Source organism: Myotis myotis, unplaced genomic scaffold (assembly GCF_014108235.1).
Source record: "Myotis myotis isolate mMyoMyo1 unplaced genomic scaffold, mMyoMyo1.p scaffold_m19_p_1, whole genome shotgun sequence".
Lineage (NCBI taxonomy): Eukaryota > Metazoa > Chordata > Mammalia > Chiroptera > Vespertilionidae > Myotis > Myotis myotis.
The window spans coordinates 125469418-125489403 of record NW_023416313.1 but is presented as its reverse complement, the minus strand read 5'-3'; the positions used below and the strand labels follow the sequence as shown (position 1 = coordinate 125489403).

General features: G+C 46.5%; 2 protein-coding genes, 1 non-coding gene and 1 pseudogene across 18 annotated transcripts in view; 1 reads left to right on the top strand and 3 right to left on the bottom strand.

Annotated features, from left to right (window-relative positions):
* The window catches only part of ARHGAP12 (Rho GTPase activating protein 12), a 206078-nt gene that overhangs the window by 74003 nt on the left and 112089 nt on the right, over positions 1 to 19986 (bottom strand). For 14 of the 16 annotated variants that reach the window (XM_036351162.1, XM_036351195.1, XM_036351176.1 and 11 more), the window contains 2 exons: positions 14663 to 14803; positions 13088 to 13168 (listed from right to left, as the gene is read on the bottom strand). In XM_036351162.1, the coding sequence (XP_036207055.1) occupies positions 13088 to 13168; positions 14663 to 14803 (222 nt within the window). Of the gene's footprint in view, positions 1 to 13087; positions 13169 to 14662; positions 14804 to 18462; positions 18565 to 19986 lie in introns of those variants that run through there. The other 2 variants (XM_036351261.1, XM_036351214.1) reach the window with 2 other exon arrangements.
* On the bottom strand, positions 514 to 1439 carry LOC118676816 (annotated as a pseudogene).
* LOC118661305 lies at positions 2384 to 2494 on the bottom strand. The gene has a single exon (XR_004969276.1). It is a non-coding gene; the product is annotated as a U6 spliceosomal RNA (small nuclear RNA).
* Positions 17573 to 18310, top strand: LOC118676805 (TCF3 fusion partner-like). The gene has a single exon (XM_036351295.1). The coding sequence runs from the start codon at positions 17573 to 17575 to the stop codon at positions 18308 to 18310; it is 738 nt and encodes a 245-aa protein (XP_036207188.1).

Below are 19986 nucleotides of genomic sequence, written 5' to 3'. Positions count from 1 at the left end.
TTCAAGTGGAATGTAAAAACCTTAAAAAAATTTACACTAAATTATTCTCCTCGCCTTTATGATATAGTTGGTCTTAAACATCTCTATATTCAAGTGCTACTTCAGAAATATTGTAATTTCCCTTTTGAATGTCAAACATGATTTTTTAAAATTTCTCTTTATTGCTGAAAGTATTAGAAGTTCCTTTTCCCCCCACTTAGCTCCTCCACCCCTCCCCCAGGCCTTCACGAAGCTACTGTGTGTGTCCATGGGTTATGCACATTTGCATATAAGTTCTTTGGTTAATCTCTTCCTGCAGCTCCTCCCCCTTCCCTCTGAGATTCATCAGTCTATTCCATGCTTCCATGTCTCTAGATGTATTTTTTTCAGTATGCTTTGTTCACTAGATTCCACATATAAGTTAGGTCATGTGATATGTGTCTTTCTGTGACTGGTTTATTTTAATACTTTTTTTTTCCTGCAAAGGGCTTTATTGTTGCATTTGGTCCAATGCATGGGAGAGGGACCCAGGGTGGTTAAAAGAATGGCTAGCAGTTTCGGGAAGAGGCTCAGGTAAAAGCCAGTGACACCAGGGGGATGCAGAGGGGCCTCTGAAAGGCTTCTGGGCTCCAAAGGCACCTAGTCGTGCTTGAGGGTGAGCCTTTCGAAGAGATACTCACCCAGTCCAGCCTGGGGGACAGCCAGCCTGCAGATATTAGTCAGGTGGTCACCCATCTTCTTAATCAGTTTCACTTGTTCATCCAGGAAGTGGTTCTCCAGGAAGTTGCAGAGATGAGGGTCTGCACGGGTAGGACCCAGGGCATGCAGCTCCAAAAGGGCCTGGTTCAGGTTCTTCTCCAGGGCCAGGGTGGCTTCCATGGTGTCCTGAGTTTTGCCCCAGTCATCTTGGGAAGGTTTCTGCACATCCTGGAAGAGAATGCAGCCGCCACGCTTGTTTTGCAACTTTTAGGAGATGCTCAGCGCCCTTGCACTTCTGCTCCGCCAACTCGCAGAAGTGGCCCACACCCTCCACACGGTTGAAATAGTAGCCCAGAGAGAGGTAGGTGTAGGAGGCCTGCAGTTGCAGGTTGGCCAGGTGATTGACCATAGCCTCCTCCTTGGTGGAATAATTCTGACGAATTTGGGAGTTCATGGTTCTTCAGCAACAAGGAGCTAAGGTAGAAACAAAATGGTGTCTTGGCTGGTCCCGGAGGTGGTTCTGAAGGTGGTGACTGGATGAGAAACAGGAGAGTGGTCGGAGGCTGGAAGATGGGCATCCCTGGGTTTGTTCCGTCCAAACATTGTTGAAGCAAGAGGCAGATTCGGGGCCTCCGAGTGCACAGCCTAACATAATACTCTTTAGGTCCCTCCATGGTGTCTCAAAGGGTAAGAGATCCTTCTTTTTTACAGCTGCGTAGTATTCCACTGTGTAAATGTACCACAGGTATTTTATATACTCATCTACTGATGGGCACTTGGTCTGTTTCCACATCTTAGCTATTGTAAATCGTGCTGCTATGAACATAGGGGTGCATATATTCTTTCTGATTGGTGTTTCAGGCTTCTCAGGATATGTCCCTAGAAGTGAGATCATTGGGTCAAATAGCAGTTCCATTTTTAATTTTTTGAGGAAACTCCATACTGTTCTCCACAGTGGACGCACCAGTTTACATTCCCACCAGCAGTGCACAAGGGTTTCTTTTTCTCCACATCCTCGCCACGATTTATCGTTTGTTGATGATAACCATTCTGGTAGCTGTGCTATCTCACTGTAGTTTTAATCTCCATCTCTCTGATGATTGGTGACTTTGAGCATTTTTTCATATGTTCCATGCCCACCTGTATGTGCTTTTTGAAGAAGTGTCTATTCAGGTCCTTTGCCCATTTTTAAATTGGATTGTCTGTCTTCCTTCTATTAAGTTGTATGAGGTTTTTATTAACCTCTTATCAGATGTATCATTGGAAAATATGTTCTCCCATATAGTTGGCTCCCTTTTCATTGTGTTGATGGTTTCTTTTGCTGTGCAGAAGCTTTTTAGTTTGATGTATTCCCATTTGTTTTTTTCCTGTTTCCCTTGCTCTAGGGCAGCGGTTCTCAACCTGTGGGTCATGACCCCTTTAGCTGTCGAACAACCCTTTCACAGGGGTCGCCTAAGACCATCCTGCATATCAGATATTTACATTACGATTCATAACAGTAGCAACATTACAGTTATGAAGTAGCAACAAAAATAATTTTATGGTTGGGTCACAACATGAGGAACTGTATTTAAAGGGCCAGAAGGTTGAGAATCACTGCTCTAGGGGATGTATTGACAAATATATTGCTACAAAAGATATCTGAGATTCGGTGCTTATGGTTTCTTCTAGGATTTTTATAGTTTCACCACTTACATTTAAGTCTAAAAATATGGAACTCTTCACAAGTTTGTGTGTCATCCTTACCCAGGGTCCATGCTAGCTAAACTTCTCTGTATTGTTCCAGTTTTAGTATATGTGGTGCTGAAGTGAGCACTCAAGTAATTTTGAAAGCTCACGACTAAAATCTCCTCAGACAGTCACCCTTCCCCGTTATTTCTTCATTCCTAATGTTCCAAGTATTCCTCAGTTATCATTTCCTTTCTATTTGAAGAAATTTTTGTGAAAAAAGACTGTTGGTGATAAATCTCTTAAGTTAATTTCATCTGAAAATATCTTTATTTTACTTTCATTCCTTAAGGATATTTTTGCTGGATATACAATTATGGGTTAACAGTTGTTTTCTTTTAACATATGAAAAATATTTCACCACTTCCTTCTGGCTTCATGGTTTCTAAGAAGACATCTACCACCATTCAAATCATTATTAACCTACTAGAGGCCCGGTGCACAAAAATTTGTGCACTGGGGGGTGGAGTCCCTCAGCCTGGCCTGCCCCTCACACAGTCTGGGAGCCCTCAGGGGATGTCTTACTGATGGCTTAGGCCCGCTCCCTGCCTAAGTCGCAGTCTGGCCTACCTCTGCAGGAAGCAACCAGGCCGATCATGGGAAGGCGCTGCCCCAATCACCCCATTGCTGGCTACCACAGCTGCCAGCCCTCGGCCCTCGCTTCTTAGCATTGGCCCCACCCCCCGCCTACGGGTGGATGGGGGGCGTTCTGGCACCAGACCAGCTGGGGGAGGGGCTGTGGGAGGTTGAGGCACACCAGGTCGCATCCTGTCTAGCTTCTGTGGAGGCGAGACACCGGGACCGGGCCTGTACCGCTGCCTCTGTGGAAGGGGTAGCACTGGGACTGGGACCACGCAGCCCCCTCCCCTGTGGCCTCTCCCGCACCCCTGCCACAAAAGGGGCCGCAGCGCTGGACCAGCCCACACCAAGGCCTCTCCCGTGCTGCCTCTGTGAAAGGGGTGGTGGCAGTGGCAGCAACAGGGGCACTGCCTCCTCTCCCATGGCAGCAGGGGCAGCGGCGGTACCTCTCCAGTGGCCTCTACGAAAGGGGCCGCGCTGACCTGCCTCTCCTGCGCTGCCCCGCCTCTCCCACGCTCCTCAGCCCTCGCAGCCACTTTGGATTTGTCCAGATGGACGTCCAGAAGACGTCTGGTCTAATTAGCATATTACCCTTTTATTAGTATAGATAATAAATGTGTTGTTTCATTGAGCTGCTTTCAAGATTGGGTGAATGGGACTGGGTCAGGGTCCTTAGTTTTCAGAAATGTAATTACGTGTTTAGATGTGGATTTCTTCGAGTCTGTCCTTTTTAGAGTTTACTTTGCTTCTTAAATCTGTTGGTTTCACTTTTTCCAAATTTGGAACATTTTCAAACATTATTTCTTCAAATATTTTTCAGCCTTGCACTCTCCTTCTGGAACTCCAATGAAACAAATGTTAGATCTTTTGCACTTTCCCACAGATCTGTGGCTTTGTTTATTTAGAAAACAAAACAAAACCTATTTATTCTTCCTAGGACCAGTAAACTGGCCTGGCATGTTTTTCCCAGGGCAATGGGAGAGGTGAAAGAGCAAGCCCTGGTACTCAAGCCTGTCTCAATATTATGCTATGTGACACAGCTGCTCACATTCCATCAGTGAAAGCAAGTCACGTGACTGAACTCAGTAAAGGACAGGATAATACATCCCATCCACTTTGTAGTGGGAGGCCACTACAAAGGTACATGGTAAAGAGCACTAAAAAAGAGTGGGGAAAAAATGGCCTCAATGTCTCAATGATGTAATCTACCCTAGCAGGTAATCTGATCTTTTACCCCTGATGGCTTTTAAGATTGTTTATACTGAAGTTTTGCAGATCCAGTAAACTTTGTTAATACGTGGACTTACTTTTACCTTCCTTTAGTTTTAGAAAATTCGAAGAAGTTATATTTTTAATATTATTTCTCTACCATTTTCCTCCATTCTCTCCTTTTGGAATTCCTAGTATGAGTATAGAAAACTCTACCCATCTTCTATTTCCCTTAACTATGTATGCATTACTATTTGTTATCTTCCTATCTCTCTTCTATAGTTTATGCTATCCACTGTACTTTTTATTTCAATTACAATCTTTTTATCTCAAAGATTTCTAATTGCACATTCTTTATTGTATTCACCTGTTCATGTTAACATTTGTTTTGAGTTTGAAATTCCTTGTTCTTTTAAAACAAAAGCTTTCATTTAAGTTTCTGAACACCCAAACATATTCAAAGTCTTTATCATCTAAAGTGAGTACAATGACCTGATAATTGACTTTCTCATGTCTGTAACAGCATTAGAGTTATTCCTGTGTTTTATTTGGAATTCTGAGAACTCACTTTGAGTGAGATTTTTTCTCTTTCTTAATTTATCCTTCTTTATTTTTTCCTTCCAATACTTCCTCTCATCTACTTGTTTGTACTTCCCTTCACCTACAATCAATCTAGAACCATGTATATAATACATGTCTATACATATTCTATCTTACTTAGTTGTCAGATGAACATGTTTCTTCTTTCCAAATTTATAAACTCCTTGAGGGTAAAGACCAAGCGCTATGCATTTGTATCCATTGTAACATCTACACAGTACTGAGAGATGAAAACGTATTACAAAAAAGTTAAATTTCTAATATCTGTATTGAGGGTAACAAATCTCTGACAGAACTTAAGACTTACTTTCAGTGTTAAAAATCTTAGGGTACAGAATTTAATCTGCAGTCTTTATTACTGTACAGTAATAAGTCATTAAATAGTGATCCTAAAACATTTCCCCTTATTTACTTACTAGAGGTCCGAAGCACGAAATTTGTGAAAGAGTAGGCCTTCCTTCCCCCAGCTGCCGGCACCGGCTTCCCAATGGCACCCAGGACTGAAGCTACCCAGCGGCCGCCAGCAGACACCTGGGACCCAGGGTTCCCTCACAGCCCCAGCTTCATCCAGAAAGTCGTCCAGAAGGACACCCAGTCTAATTAACATATTGCTCTTTTATTATTATAGACTAGAGGCCAGTGTTCAAAACTTTGTGCACTCGGAGGGGTCCCTCAGCCTGGCCTGTGCCCTCTCGCAGTCTGTGGCCCCTCGGGAAATGACCACCTGCTGGCTTAGGCCTGCTCCCCGGGGGGATTGGGCCTAAGCTGGCAGTCAGACATCCCTCTGGCAGCCCCGGGAGCCCTCAGGGGATGTCTACTTGCCAGCGGGGAGCAGGCCTAGAGGCAGTCGGACATCCTTAGTGCTACTGAGGAGGCGGGAGAGGTTCCCACCACCACCACTGTGCTGGCAGCTGGCAGCCTGGCTTGTGGCTGAGCACAGCTTCCCCTGTGGGAGCACACTGACCACCAGGGGGCAGCTCCTGCATTGAGCGTCTGCCCCTGGTGGTCAGTGTGTATCATAGTGACCAGTGATTCCCAGTCATTCTGCTGTTAGGGTAATTGCATATTACCCTTTTGTTATATAGGATAGAGGCCTGGTGCATGCATGGGTGGGGGCCAGCTGGTTTTCCCTGAAGGGTGTCCCGGATCAGGGTGGGGATCCCGCTGGGGTGCCTGGCCAGCCTGGGTGAGGGGCTGAGGGTTGTTTTCAGGCTGACCAAATCCCCTTCAGGGAGGGGGGTCCTGCTGGGGTGCCTGGCCAGCCTGGGTAAGGGGCTGATGGCTGTTTGCAGGTTGGCCACAGCCCCTTCAGGGTGGGAGTCCCCGCTGGGGTTCCTGGGCAACCTGGGTGAGGGGCTGATGGCTATTTGCAGGCTGGCCACAACCCCTTCAGGGTGGGGGTCCTGCTGGGGTGCCTGGCCATTCCGGGTGTGGGGCTGATGGCTCTTTACAGGCTGGCCACACCCCCCAGCGGTGACCCTCACCCCATGAAGGTGTGGCCATCCTGGGTGAGGGGCTGATGGCTGTTTGCAGGCTGGCCACGGCCCCCAGCCACCCAAGCTTTTAGTGGAGATTGGCTGGAAGCAGGTATCTGGGATTTATTTGTCTTCTATAATTGAAACTTTGTTGCCTTGAGCGGAGGCCACAGCCGGCCAGAACAGGCAGGAAGATTGGCTTCCTCCATCACCGGGACAACCAAGCCTCCTGCTTGCTCCCACTCCGTGGCTGCCGGCCGCCATCTTGGTTGGGTTAATTTGCGTATAGTTGCTCTGATTGGCTGGTGGGCGTGGCTTGGGGCATAGTGGACGTGCGGTCAATTTGTATGTTTCTCTTTTATTAGATTAGACCAGTGGCCCAGTGCATGAAATTCATGCATGGGTCGGGGGGGTGTCCCTCAGCCCCACCTGCACCCTCTACAATCTGGGACCTTCTCATAATCTGGGACCACTGGCTCCTAACCGCTCACCTACCTGCCTGCCTGATCGCCCCTAACCACTCTGCCTGCCAGCCTGCTTGCCCCCAACTGCCCCCCCACTGACCTTCTCACCCCCAACTGCCCCCCCACTGGCCTGCTCGCCTCCAACTGCCCCCTCCCCGCTGGCTTGCTCAGCCCCAACTGCCCCCGCTGTTGGCATGCTCACAGCCAACTGCCCCCCATTGCCAGCCTGCTTGCCCCCAATTGCCCCCTCCGCCAGCCTGCTTGCTACCAACTCACCCCCCCAGCTTTCTTTCATGAATGATAGAGTATCATGGGCTGCCTCCTGCACGCCCACTACTGGAGATCGAGCCCACAACCTGGGCATGTGTCCTTGACCAGAAATGAACTCAGGACCCTGCAGTCTGCAGGCTGATGCACTATCCACTGACCCAAACCTGCAGGGCACCACCAGTCACTTTTAGAACGTTGTATTGCTTCTAGAAGAAACCCTGTGCCACCTTCCCCATCTAGCTGCCTGCCCCACCCAGCCATCTGCACACTGCTGTTTCAGACATTTCATGGGAATGCGACCATACACAATGGGTGTTTGTGACGGGCTGCCTCACTTGGGTGTATACCTCGGAGTGGCGGGTTGCAGGGTCCTATGTGACTAATATTAATCATTATAGGAGCGGCCACACCATTTCCATTATGACAGCAGTGTATGAGGGCTCAGATTTGTCCACATCCTCACCAACACTTGCTATCATGTAACTTTTGGTTCTAGCCCGCAGATGGTCACCCAGGAGCTTCATGACTCTGACAGCTTCATTCAGAGAAGGCGGCCCCTCCCACCCCCTGGGTACCACTCACCTCAGCCTGCAGGGAGCAGCACAGTCACCACAATAGCCATGGCCCCAAAGCTGCTCCTGGACCTCACTCTTCCTCCCTTGGCTCCCAAAGCCCAACGCAGCCTGTGGCCAGCCCCACAGAGGTTTGACTGGTACCCCCAGCGCCCTCCCTACATTTGTCCACATCCTCACCAAAACTTGCTATCATGTAACTTTTGGTTCTAGCCCACAGCGCCCACCGTCCTGGCTTCTACGCCTCTGAAGGCAAAAGTCCAATCAGCAAAAATGAAAACGTTAAAGAGGTGACATGGGCTCCATCTCAGAGTGGTTCAGACACGGTTCACGGTCCCATATGGGAATGCAGACACCAGTGGGTGTGGGCAGCGGCCATGCGGGCCCGGCATGGCCTCTGGCAGGGCCTGAGTGCAGGGAGGAGCCAGAGCTTCATTGGGAGAGAAAGTTCACAGGGCTGAAGGCTCCCTCTTCAAACACTGATCGCTGGTCACGGTCTGGCCCCCAACTCCCATCCACGGGGCCCTCCTCACAGAGTAAAGGGCGCCAGTCGAGGCCTCTTCCTGGCCGTCCCCACAGACCTGTTGGTTTTCCTGAGTCTGTGGGGGCAGATTGTGGGGCTCCCCGCTGGGCAGAGCAGCCACAGCTGCAGCCCCGAGGCCAGGCTCTGGGTTTGGAGCTGGGGTCCCCAATGCTGCAGCCCCCTGATCTGCAGGCCCCCAGATCCGCAGCCCTCCCAACCACAGCCCCCCTGATCTGTAGCTCCCCTGGTCCGCAGCCCCCCTGGTCCATAGGCGCCCCCCTGACCTGCAGCCTCCCTGATCTGCAGCTTCTCCCAATCTTCAGCCCCCCTGATCTGCAGCCCCCTGTGCAGTGATTCTGGGCTCATTGTGAATGCGTCATTATTCCAGGCCTGAGTGTGTGCTGGCACTCGGGGGCTGGCGGCCCTGGGAGCCTGCGGCTGCTCAGGTCCCTGCTATTCGGTCATCGCATTACAGCGTCTGGGCTAATTTGCATATTTCTCTACTAGAGGCCCGATGCACGAAATTCCATTTCTACTGCTGTAGAACTACCTGTTAGGACAGGGGTGGGGAACATCCAGCCCAAGAGCCTTAAAATCTTTTGGTCTGGCCCTGTCAAGGCATTAGGGATGAGTCAAATATCTGACCAAATATAGCAGGTTAATTTTCCTTCCCCTGGCTGCCAGCACCGGCTTCCCTCTGGCACCTGGGGCACAGGCTGGCTTCCCTCCGGCCGCCCGCAGGCACCCAGGACACAGGCTGGCTTCTCTCCGGCCCTGGCTTTGTCCGGAATGACGTCCAGTAGGACATCTGGTCTAATTATCATATTACCCTTTTATTATTATAGATTATATATATATAGATTCACACTGTACCCAATTCAAGCCTCCTCTCCATATGAAATTTCATTGTAAGTACAAGAAACTGCAAGACCTTCTGACACTTTATCCTAAGTGGAAAATGGTAGAAGAAAATAAGACAGTATCACAAAACTAATAACTCAACACTGGTCATAATAACCTTCCATTTCTACTGCTGTAGAACTAACTACCCGTTAGGACAGGGGCGGGGAACATCCAGCCCAAGAGCCTTAAAATCTTTTGGTCTGGCCCTGCCAAGGCATTAAGGGTGAGTCAAATATTTGACCAAATACAGCAGGTTAATTTTTAAGTTGATAATTTTGTATGGCCCAGGAACCTACACTAATAAAAGAGAAAGATGAAAATTGACTGTCCCTCCGTGATGCCCACCAGCCAATCAGGAGTATGCAAATTAACCCTCCAAAGATGGCGGGTTGATTTGCATACGCAGGCGCCGAGTGGCCTGGGTTGAGGTGGTTGCTCACGCACACGCCAGCACCAAGCAGCCTGGGTCCCAGGGACAGGTGTCCTTGGGAGCCAGGCCGCTCTGAGCCTGTAGGCCCACGCTAGGCCTGGAATGACCGGGGTCCCGGAACACCCCCAGCCACTCTGGGCCTATGCTCGCAGGCGCTGAGCAGCCGAGGGTGGGGCAGGAATGCCCTCCACATCACCATGGAGGGCCTGTGGGCAGCGCGCAGGCACCGAGCGGCCTGGGTCCCGGGGACACCGCTGGAGTGTCCAGTCTTGTCAGCCCTGCCTGGCAGAAGCTGAAGTTCCCAGTCCTTTTCATTTCTGCCGCCCCTGGGCCAGAAGTGAAAACCAAGAGCACGGGGAGCACCAGGAATTCTGGGAATCATAGTTCTGGTGGTAGCCCCTGGGCCGGAAGCAGAAGCCCAGAGTGCGGGGAGCACCAGGAATGCTGGGAATCGTAGTTCTGGTGGCAGATGCATTGTGGGATCTCCTAGATACTAGAGCAAAATGAGCCTGGAGCAAGTTACTGTTGCAGGTGTGGGATGGAGGGGCAGCAAATGTAAGAGACATAAGTAAAGTCAGAGTGTCGAGGAAAAATTAAAAGGAAGATATCCTGCCACTTCTAGGAAATCTCCACCAATGGAGCAAAGAAAAAAAAAGACCTCTACTATTCTTTGAGCACAAAACCAAACTGGGTTGGGGTCTCAGACAGTTCGCTCATATGATTGCAAAGACAGACAGAAACTCCAGACTGGAGAGGGCTCCCCTGAGGGCTCCCAGATTGGAGAAGGTGCAGGTCGGGCTGAGGGACCCACACCCTATGCACGAATCTTTGTGCACCGGGCCCCTAGCGATGTTATAAATAGCCAAATGGCCCTTGGCTGAAAAAAGGTTTCCCATCCCTGCTTTAGGGTTTTGATATAATGCAGTCTCTTGCCTCCCTTCTTTCTTTCACCCAGGGCATCTTCAGAAGTAAGTTGGTTTCCTAATACTGAACCTATACATCTTCTGACCAAGGAAAGTATAGATGTTAGTAAGAAACCCAATAGAGATATTTAGCTACCAGTTAAGTAAAGGTTCCAAATTAACCCTTATCTAAAGTCATTCTGGGAGTCTCTCCTTTCAGTGGACCCTGACATAGGAAAAAAATCACTCAAAAAAAGTTTTAGTTTGATGTCATTAACCCAGAGAATCAGACTAATAAGAGCTACAATTCAAATTTGCCAAGAGAAGCAAAAAATTTAACACTGTATGTTTAAAATATATAAGTAATACTATATTAATGAAATATTAGTCTTCTATATTTGATAATTTTCAGTCAAACAGAATTTCATCAGATTTTTCTTCTAGCTTTTTAGGTCAAAATCCAATCTCATATATTACTAGAGGTCTGGTGCACGGATTCGTGCACCTGTGGGGGATCTCAGCCTGGCCTGCATCCTCTCGCAATCCAGGACCCTTCAGGGGATGTTGGACTGCCGGTTTTGGCCCGATCCCCGCAGGCCAGGCCGAGGGACCCCACCAGGCCTCTAGTATGCATATAAGATCTTCGGTTAATCTCTCCCTGCCCTCCCCCCTTCTCTCTGAGATTCATCAGTCTGTTCCATGTTTCCATACCTGTACGTTGAGCATCTACCCCCAGTCGTCAGCCTAACAGAATCAACCACTGTTACATAGTTTTCAATACTGAACAGTTATAGCCTCAAAATACATTCCTATCCCAGCACATAGGATATTACATATTTTAGCCATCAGTATCCATAGATATTTTTCTTTCCAATTTAATCACTAAATATGATTAAATTGGTTTTATAAATGCTATCAGTTTTATAAAGTAACACCAAACATATTCTTCAACTACTTCTTGGCACATCTGAAAAACAAAAGTATTATTAATCTTATTATGCATTTCTCTATTCTTCTAAGAGTGTGAAACAACCATATTAAGCTTAGAATATTAATTTCTCACTTAAAAGTTTTATTTTATCCTGATTAAATTTGGAAAATAAAGTTATACCATTTCATATCTAAGTTTTTGAAAACTTAAAAAACAAAAAAGCCCAAACTGTTGCTAGTGTATCACTTAACTGCTCTGCTAATGTTAGTAATATAATATTGCAGGGATCTCAGTGCTTGGCACAACTTCAATGTTCAAAGAGTAATATGGTTTGACCTTTAGTCAGAATCAAATCCAAAAGTACAAATTAATGATAATTTTTTTAAATCAACAAATGTTTTACTGACTTATATTTCATAATTTTATTTACATTTTTCCCCATCATCATTTATCCCTCTATGCCCTTTTCCAATTCCCCCCTCCACAATCACCATACTGCGGTTCATGTCCTTAAGTTCTGTTTTATTTTTATTTTTCACTCAATCACTTCACCCCTACCAGCACCCCCAAACCACCAGAGTTGTGCTCTCTATGAGTCTGTCTACATTTTGTGTGGTAGTTCACTTTCTTCATTAAATTCCAACACGAGAGAAATCATATGGTACTTGTCTCTCTCTCTGACTGGCTTATTTCACTTCTCCAGGTCCATCCATTCTAGTCTAAAGGGTAAAATTTTCTTCCTTTTTATAGCAGAGTAGTATTCCATTGTGCAAATGTATCACAGCATTTTTATACACTCATCTACTGAAGGACACTTGGCCTGCTTCCAAATCTTGACTATTATAAATAATGATGCAATTAACATAGGGGTACATATATTCTTTCGAATTAGTGTTTCAAGTTTATGCAGATAAATTCCTAGAAGTAGAAACACCAAGTCATAGGGTAGTCTCATTTTTAACTTTTTGAGGTAACTCCATACTGCTATCCACAGTAGCTGCACCAATCTGCATTCCCACCAGCAGTGCATGAGGGGTCCCTTTTCACCACTATTACAGTTTGATAACATTATTTGATAACAGCCAATTAGACAGGTGTGAGGTGATATTTCTTTGTGGTTTTAACTAGCATTTCGCTGATGATTAGTGATGTTGGGCATCTTTTCACATGTCTATTGGCCATCTATCTGTATGTTCTCTTTGGAGAAGTGTCTATTCAGGTCTTTTGCCCATTTTTTAAATTGGATTGTTTGGGTTTTTTTGGTGTTGAGTTTTACCAGTTATTTATATATTTTAGAGATTAACCCCTTATCAGATGTATCACTGGTGAATATGTTCTCCCATTCAGTGGGTTGTCTTTTCATTTGGCTGATGTTTTCCTTTGCTGTGCAAAAACTCTTTAGTTTAATGTAGTCCCATTTATTTATTTTCTCTTTTATTTCCCTTGCCAAAAAAAATATGTCAGAAAAATTATTAGTACATGAGATGTCGGATATTTTAGTGCTGATGTTTTCTTCTAGAATATTTACAGTCTTGCTACTAACATTTAAGTATTTAATCCATTGTGAGCTTATTCTTGTGTGTAGTGTAAGAAGGTAGTCTAGTTTCATTTTTTTGGATGATGATTTGGGGAATTCAAATAGTCACTGTAGGATCGAGTTTTTTCTAAAATGATGGTGGATTAACTGGAAGCTACACTGATACTATCTCAGGACCAAACTGGAATTACAGCTAAAATATAGAAAACAAACCAGAATAATAAACAATTTTCATATTATTTCACCTACTATTTTCAAATAGAAAGTCAGTATCAAGGTTTATTACCTTTGGCAACTCCCATTCCGACCTAGATCCATCAGCACTGTAGTAATATTGTCTACCTTGATCATCAACATGCTTGAGCCACTATAAAAACAGAACAGGTGTTATTTTTTAATTTAAATAAAAGTGAGTTTAGGTTTATACAACCAGAGATATTAGTTATTATTCCTATGAATTGTATTCTACCTGCTTTAGAAAACTTCAAAAGAAATTTTTAACAATCTTATGCTATTAGTTACATTTTAAGTTTGGTAAGATTAAATAAACTCAATATTAAATTAAGTTTATTTTCTCTCTCTTTCCTCCAAAGTAAAGCTAGGGGTTCAAGTACCACTAAACAACATAAGAAATATATAACATAAAGATATATATACACACACACACATATATATATGTACTGAACACAGGGCAACACCCACCCTAAAAAACAGGGTTGAGAAATTAATAAAAAGATTTTTTTTCTTCAATCTTTAAGTATAAAACTACTAAAAAATTTAAGCCAAACTTCATGTAGGCAACACATCTTACTTACTATGATTAAATAATAATAGAAAAATATTTCATATAATATAACACAGAGAATATGAGGGGGAACAGACTAAGTACTGCTAATACAAATATATTATCTTGACTGTAATATATATAAATATTACTGATTCCTTATGTTCTAGTGTCAAATAATTAAAGCAGAAATGAGAAATAAAAGCCTACCTCCATTCATTCCCAAGGGCATGTTCTCTAAACCAGCCCAACTAAACAGTTACCTTCTCTGATGATAAGAGATGTAATATATACATAAAATTTCAATATGCATTCTCCCAAACTAATTATTCATAAAATACTAGATTCATGGGTTTTGTTTTACATAACTTGGTTATGAAAGAAAAATGAGTGTAGGAAGTGAGGCAGTATATCATAACAACGTACTAAGAAAACTATTCCCAAAATCTATTCTCCATGAAAAATAGTCAGCCCTTTGAATCCGCAGATTTCCCATCTGCATATTTAACCAACTGCAGATTGAAAATAAACCCCCCAACCCCAATTCCCAGAAAGTTCCAAGGAGCAAAATTTGGATTTTCCAATGTGTCAAGCACTACACTGAAACCACATGAATGAAAGTGATGTGTAGGCAGGTCCAGTTTTAGCCCATGTACAAACATAGGTTATTTGCAAACACTATGCCATTTTATATAACGCCAGTATTTGAGCATCCTCAGATTATGGTTATCTGTGGGGAAGAGGAGGGTTCTGGACCAATCCCACAAGGATACCAAGGACAAGTATATAAAGAAGTATTTTTATTAAACAAGTCTAAACAGAATGACACTTAACAGGCCTACTCTTAAAAAGGTCTGTTCTAAGTGGGTTCTGACACCATAAAAATAATCAATGTAATTGTAAGCAGTTTAAAACCTGAGTCAGTAGTTATATTGAGTTTCCATGTCAACTTACATAACTACAGAATTACAATGAAGAATATTTTCATGAGTTTTTTAAATACTACTAAACTTTTAGTACACAATGACTTTATGAGAGGATTCAACCAAGAAAACTAGATGACAAAAAAGAATGTACCTTTTCATTAGTATAGTCACTGGTATATAAGGTATGCCCACGTTCATCCAACTCTTCTGACCAACCCCTTGGAGGAGAACCACACTGACTATCTGACTGGCTGTAACAAATGCTGTGGCAGTTTTCTTCTGATGAAAGAAGCTACAAATAGTCAGAAACATAAGGAATTTTCTTCTTTGAATAATATAAGTATGCAGCAGTTGAAAATCTAAGAAATAAATTTTACTTGACTTTAAGTACTAAGATATCCTAAATATATTTGAAGAATTAATTTTTAAAACAAATTTTTCACCCTTTTAAATGGTACACTGTACGTGCTGAGGTGAAATTAATAATAGTCATTCTATAACATCAATGCAAATCTAGAAAAGTTCACCATAATAAAATTATAAACAAAAGTTTTCACTCATCAGCAAACAAGGACTTCCATGGAAAAGCAGAATATCACCAGTACCTGAGCCCCATCACCCCCCTCCAGTGACTACTCCACCTAAACTTAATTTAGGACATCAAAGGACAGATTCCCTTGGTCTCTCCCCTTAAAGTTTCCACAATTTCAATAATTATAACTCAACAAAGAAGTCCCTGGCTCAACGCACAAGCATGCCTGAGAGATCCACTCATTCAAACATCTAAAGGTGGGCAAGTGAGAGCAAAAGAGGGAGGCAAGAAGGCAGGAGAGCTGAGATGAGCCACCAACACAGCCCTGCATCAGAGATCTCAGGGCGGGGCTCAGCCTGGAGAGGGGAGGAATCCAGTTCTGGCTGACAATCCCTTCAGCCAGGAAGAGCAAAGAGATCTGATGGGCATTCCTGCAGAAGCAAATAGTATGAGCTTCCGCTGAGCAGAGACCTTGACAAGGACACAGCACTGAGCTCAGGCACAGTTGTTAGGTGGGCATTACAGGTAAAGAAACAAAGCTACAAAGCCCTGCCATCACCCGTAGCCTCCCAGAGGCAGCCTCCCTTCACCCTTGGTGTTGGGTTATGGGGCACAATATCTGCAAACACGAGAACTGGTATACAGAATCATTTTTTTTCCTGAACAAAGGGTGAACTCTGTAATCAATTTGGGGGTCAGGGCACAGGGGGGACCCATGGAGATTAAGGTCACCATTACTAGGAGGGCAAAGCAGCAAAGGAGCTGGCCAGCTCCCCAGCACGCCCCACCACCAGACATCACAGCTACAGTGAGGAAAGTGTCTGGCTACAGAGAACAACACGGGATCTCACAGATATATATATATATATCAACAACTTGTGCCCTAGCCAGTTTGGCTCAGTGGATAGCGTCAGACTGTGGACTAAAGGGTCCCGGGTTCAATTCCGGTCAAGGGCACATACCTAGGTTATAGGCTCCTCCCCAACTCTGGTCGAGGTGCATACAGAAGGCAACCAATTGATGTGCTTCTCTCACATCAATATTTCTCTCTGTCTCTCCCTCCTTCTTCTACATTCTCTTAAAAAATCAATGGAAAAATATCCTCAGATAAGGACTGAAAAAAAACACAAAACTTGTGATTTAGCACCATCTATTAGAAAATAAGAGAAAGACCCCTTTGCATTAATCTGCTAGAGAAATGCCACTCATATACATAGATGCCTGGACAGAGAAAAAAAATCTATCAAATACCACAAATAAACAAGGTAGCAAGGCAGCTCAGAAAGAGAATGAAAAATCTCCAGAAAACAAACTTAAAGACATAAAAATATGTGATATAAATGACAGCAAATTCAAGACTGCAGTTCTGAAAATACAAAATGTGAGAAAATACAAACAGGCAATTTAATGCACTCAGAAAACATATAAGCATAGGAAATTAACACCATACTGAAAAGACTGAAACTTTAAAAAAGAAGCAACCAAATTCTGGAGATGAACTCGATAAGAGATCAAGAATGAACAAGCAAGCATAGGAAATAGAGCAAAGCAGATGGAGGAAAGGATTAGTGGTATCAAAGAGAGAAATCTAGAAAAGATACAGAGGGAAGAAGAGATTTAAGCATAAAAATGATATATAAGAACTCTAAGAAAACTATCTTACTCCATCAGAAAGAGCAATCCTATCTAACAATAGACAAACATGGTAATTAACCGTAGCTCCGATACGCTTCCCATTGGCTAATCAGGGTGATATGCAAATTAACTGCCAAGAAAAATGGCGGTTAACTGCCAAGAAAGATGGCGGTTAACTTGCATACATAGGCACAATGATGGGAGGCGAAAGAGGAAGGATGGAAGAAGCCGCCTGCCGGTGTTGGAACCCAGGTGGCAGCCAAGAGTCGGAGAACTGGGCCGCCTTTGCCAGCCCTGGGCCAGTAATCGGAGAAGCCGGGTGGGGTAGGGAAGAGGGGATGTCCGCCTCTTCCCTGCCCCACTGGGCTTCTCAGATCATCGATCACCAGTGATTGGAGAACACCCAGAGGCGGGGCAAGAGGCCAGACTGCATCCCTGCCTGGAGACGCAATCCGGTCCCGGGGCGACGCAGCCAGGACCCAGAAGGAGACCCAGTGGCCGGGGCTGTGTCGCCATCGGGGCACGCGATCTGGTGCCCAGGCAGTGGCGCATCCCCAACCCCAGAAGGAGACCCAGGGGCCTCCCAAGTGGAGAGTCTCCATGGTCAGACTGCACGGTGTTGGGACAGGAGTAAAGATGGAGGTGACTCAGACACCTGGCCAGCGGCGTTAGACCAGCAAGCAGGGCCTTTCAGCGGGGACTCGGGGTGGGGGTGGGGCGAGGAAAGCGAGCGGGAAATAGAGAACTACAACTCCCAGGAGGCTAAGCGGCCAGGGCCTGTGTGCCTGGCCATGAAATCAGATGGGGCGAGTTGTTTTGCACTTTAAGAGGCTTGCAAGATCGGAAGTTCTGCCAGGAGCCAGGGAGAAATGGAGCTGGAACAGAGAGGAGTCCATGGCAGCCGTGGGCTTTGAGGAGTTCTCAGCACCTCCCTGCTCAGAGATGGCACTGCCTCCGCTGTTCGGTGGTCACATCCCGGAGAGCAAGCTTGAGACAGAAGTGGAGTTTGTGTCTGGGGGTCTGGGCAGCTCCAGCCTCCAGGAGCGAGATGAAGAGGAGGAGGCAGCCCAAGGCCAGTGGCCACGGTGCCAAGGGGAACTTAATCACAGGAAGTACCAGGTGCTGGGTTGGCACTGCAGGGAGATCAAGCAGGTGAACGAGCGGGTCCTGAACAGGCTCCATCAGATACAGAGGATAACACGGAGACTCCAGCAGAAGCAGATGTTCCTCAAGAGGATGCTGGACTTCTACAGCGACGACTACTGGGCCGGCCAGTTCACCATCTTACTGGAGGATGAGGGCAGCCAGGGCACAGATGCCCCCACCCCAGGCAACGCTGAGAACGAGCCTCCAGAGAAAGAGGGGCTGTCCCCGCCCAGGAGGACAACAGCGCCTGCAGAAGCCAGCAGCCCGGCCCCTGGTGAGGGGCCCAGCGGTTGGAAAAGGTGGCGAGTGCCACGGGAAGGGTGCCGGGCGGGAGTCCCACTGACTCCGGGTCTGGCCCCCATGCAGATAAAGGTGGAGGAAGACTTTGGCTTCAAAGTGGTCGAGGCTCTGGACTCAAGTTGGGTTTCTCGGGGGCCAGACAAGCTGCTGTCCCACCCCACCCTACCCAGCTCCCCCTTTGACTGACCCCCCCCCCCCAATAAACGGACCCCATGCTCTCCTCGGGAAAAAAAAAAAAAAAAAAAAAAAAAAGCTTATAGAGGCATGCTTATAGGATCAAATAGTATAAATATAGATGTAACAGGACAATAAAAAGAGAACCTGGCTATGATGATCACCTGAACGCTGCCTCTGTCATTCCTTCTTCGCCAACTCCGTCCACACCTTTGGGAACCTCTGGACCTGCTGGGGCTGGACCCCAACATTCTTCTTCTTATAAGGACTTCAGTGAGATGGGCTAAGAGTCACACTGGAACTGCCTCAATTTAATGTAATCCCCTCTTTAAAGATCCTTTCTCCATATACAGGTACATTCTGAGGTACTGGGGATTAAGATTTTTACATACATTTTGTTGATTACCCAAATCACCCCTTAACAACCAGCATGTTTCAGAAAGTAGATTCCTACAGGGTTATTTACAAAACATTCAGAAGTATTTTTAAAAGAGCTAAGCCCCTTGCCCACCACTCGGGCCCCTCCCGGGGAAGAGCGAAGGCCTGGGTTCCGGGTGCCGGAGGAAAACTGGTGCCAGCAGCAAGGGGAAGGGGCCCCCAAGGGGCCCCAGATTGCGAGAGGGCACAGGCCAGGCTGAGGGACCCACCCGAGTGGACAAATTTTTGTGCACCGGGCCTCTAGTCCTATATAATAAAAGCGTAATATGCAAATCGACTGAAAGGCTGAACAACCAGTCAGCGGGGGGCGGGGCCAGCGAGTAGGCAGCACCAGGACAGCCAAGGCAAATGCCAGTGGGCAGAGGGAGGGGACGGCGATGGGGGTGAAGGGCGCAGCAGGGACCAGTGGCGGCAGAGGGACGATAGCAGGGGGGTGGGGGGCAGGCCGCGCAGGCTGGTGCCATCCCGATTGGCCGCCTGGTCACCTCCCGAAGAAAGAGGCCGGTGGCGTCGGCGGCAGCAACAGTGGGGTGATGGGGGCAGCGCCATCCCCTGACAGGTTTGCCCTATCGCCTCCCATAGAAGGAGGCCAGCAGCGGCAGCAGCAGTGGGGTGATGGGGGCGGCGCCATCCCGATCGCTTGCCCAGTCACCTCCCGCAGAAGGAGGCCAGCGGCAGTGGCGGGGGGTGGGGGCGGCACCGTCCCCTGATCAGACCGCCTGGTTGCCTCCCACAGAGGGAGGCCAGACTGCAGGTTAGGCCCACTCCCTGAGCTGGCCTAAGCTGTCAATAGGACATCCCCTGAGGGCTCCTGGACTGTGAAAGGGCACAGGCCAGGCTAAGGGAACCTGCCCACCCAACCACCCCCCCCCCCCGCATGCACAAATTTTTATGCACTGGGCCTCTATCTATAATAATAAAAGCATAATATGCTAATTAGACCGGACGACCTTCTGGATGAAGCCGGGGCTGCGAGGAAAGCCTGGGTCCCAGGTGCCATAGGGAAGCCGGTGCCAGCAGCCAGGGGAAGGAAGTCCTACTCTTGCATGATTTTCGTGCACCGGGCCTCTAGTATAAGAATAATAGGCATACCAGAAAATGAGGAAGAAACAGAGAGCCTATTCAAACAAACAGCTGATAAGAACTTCCCAAACCTATGGAAAGAGCAACATCCTTGAATCCAAGAAGCAATAACACATAGTTATTTCGATCCAAAGAGGCCTTCTCCAAGGCACATTGCATTAAAACTG

What these genes read in the sequence shown, in the direction of transcription:
- LOC118676805 (XM_036351295.1), top strand. Translation starts at nt 17,573, where the DNA reads ATGGCAGCCGTGGGCTTTGAGGAGTTCTCAGCACCTCCCTGCTCAGAG.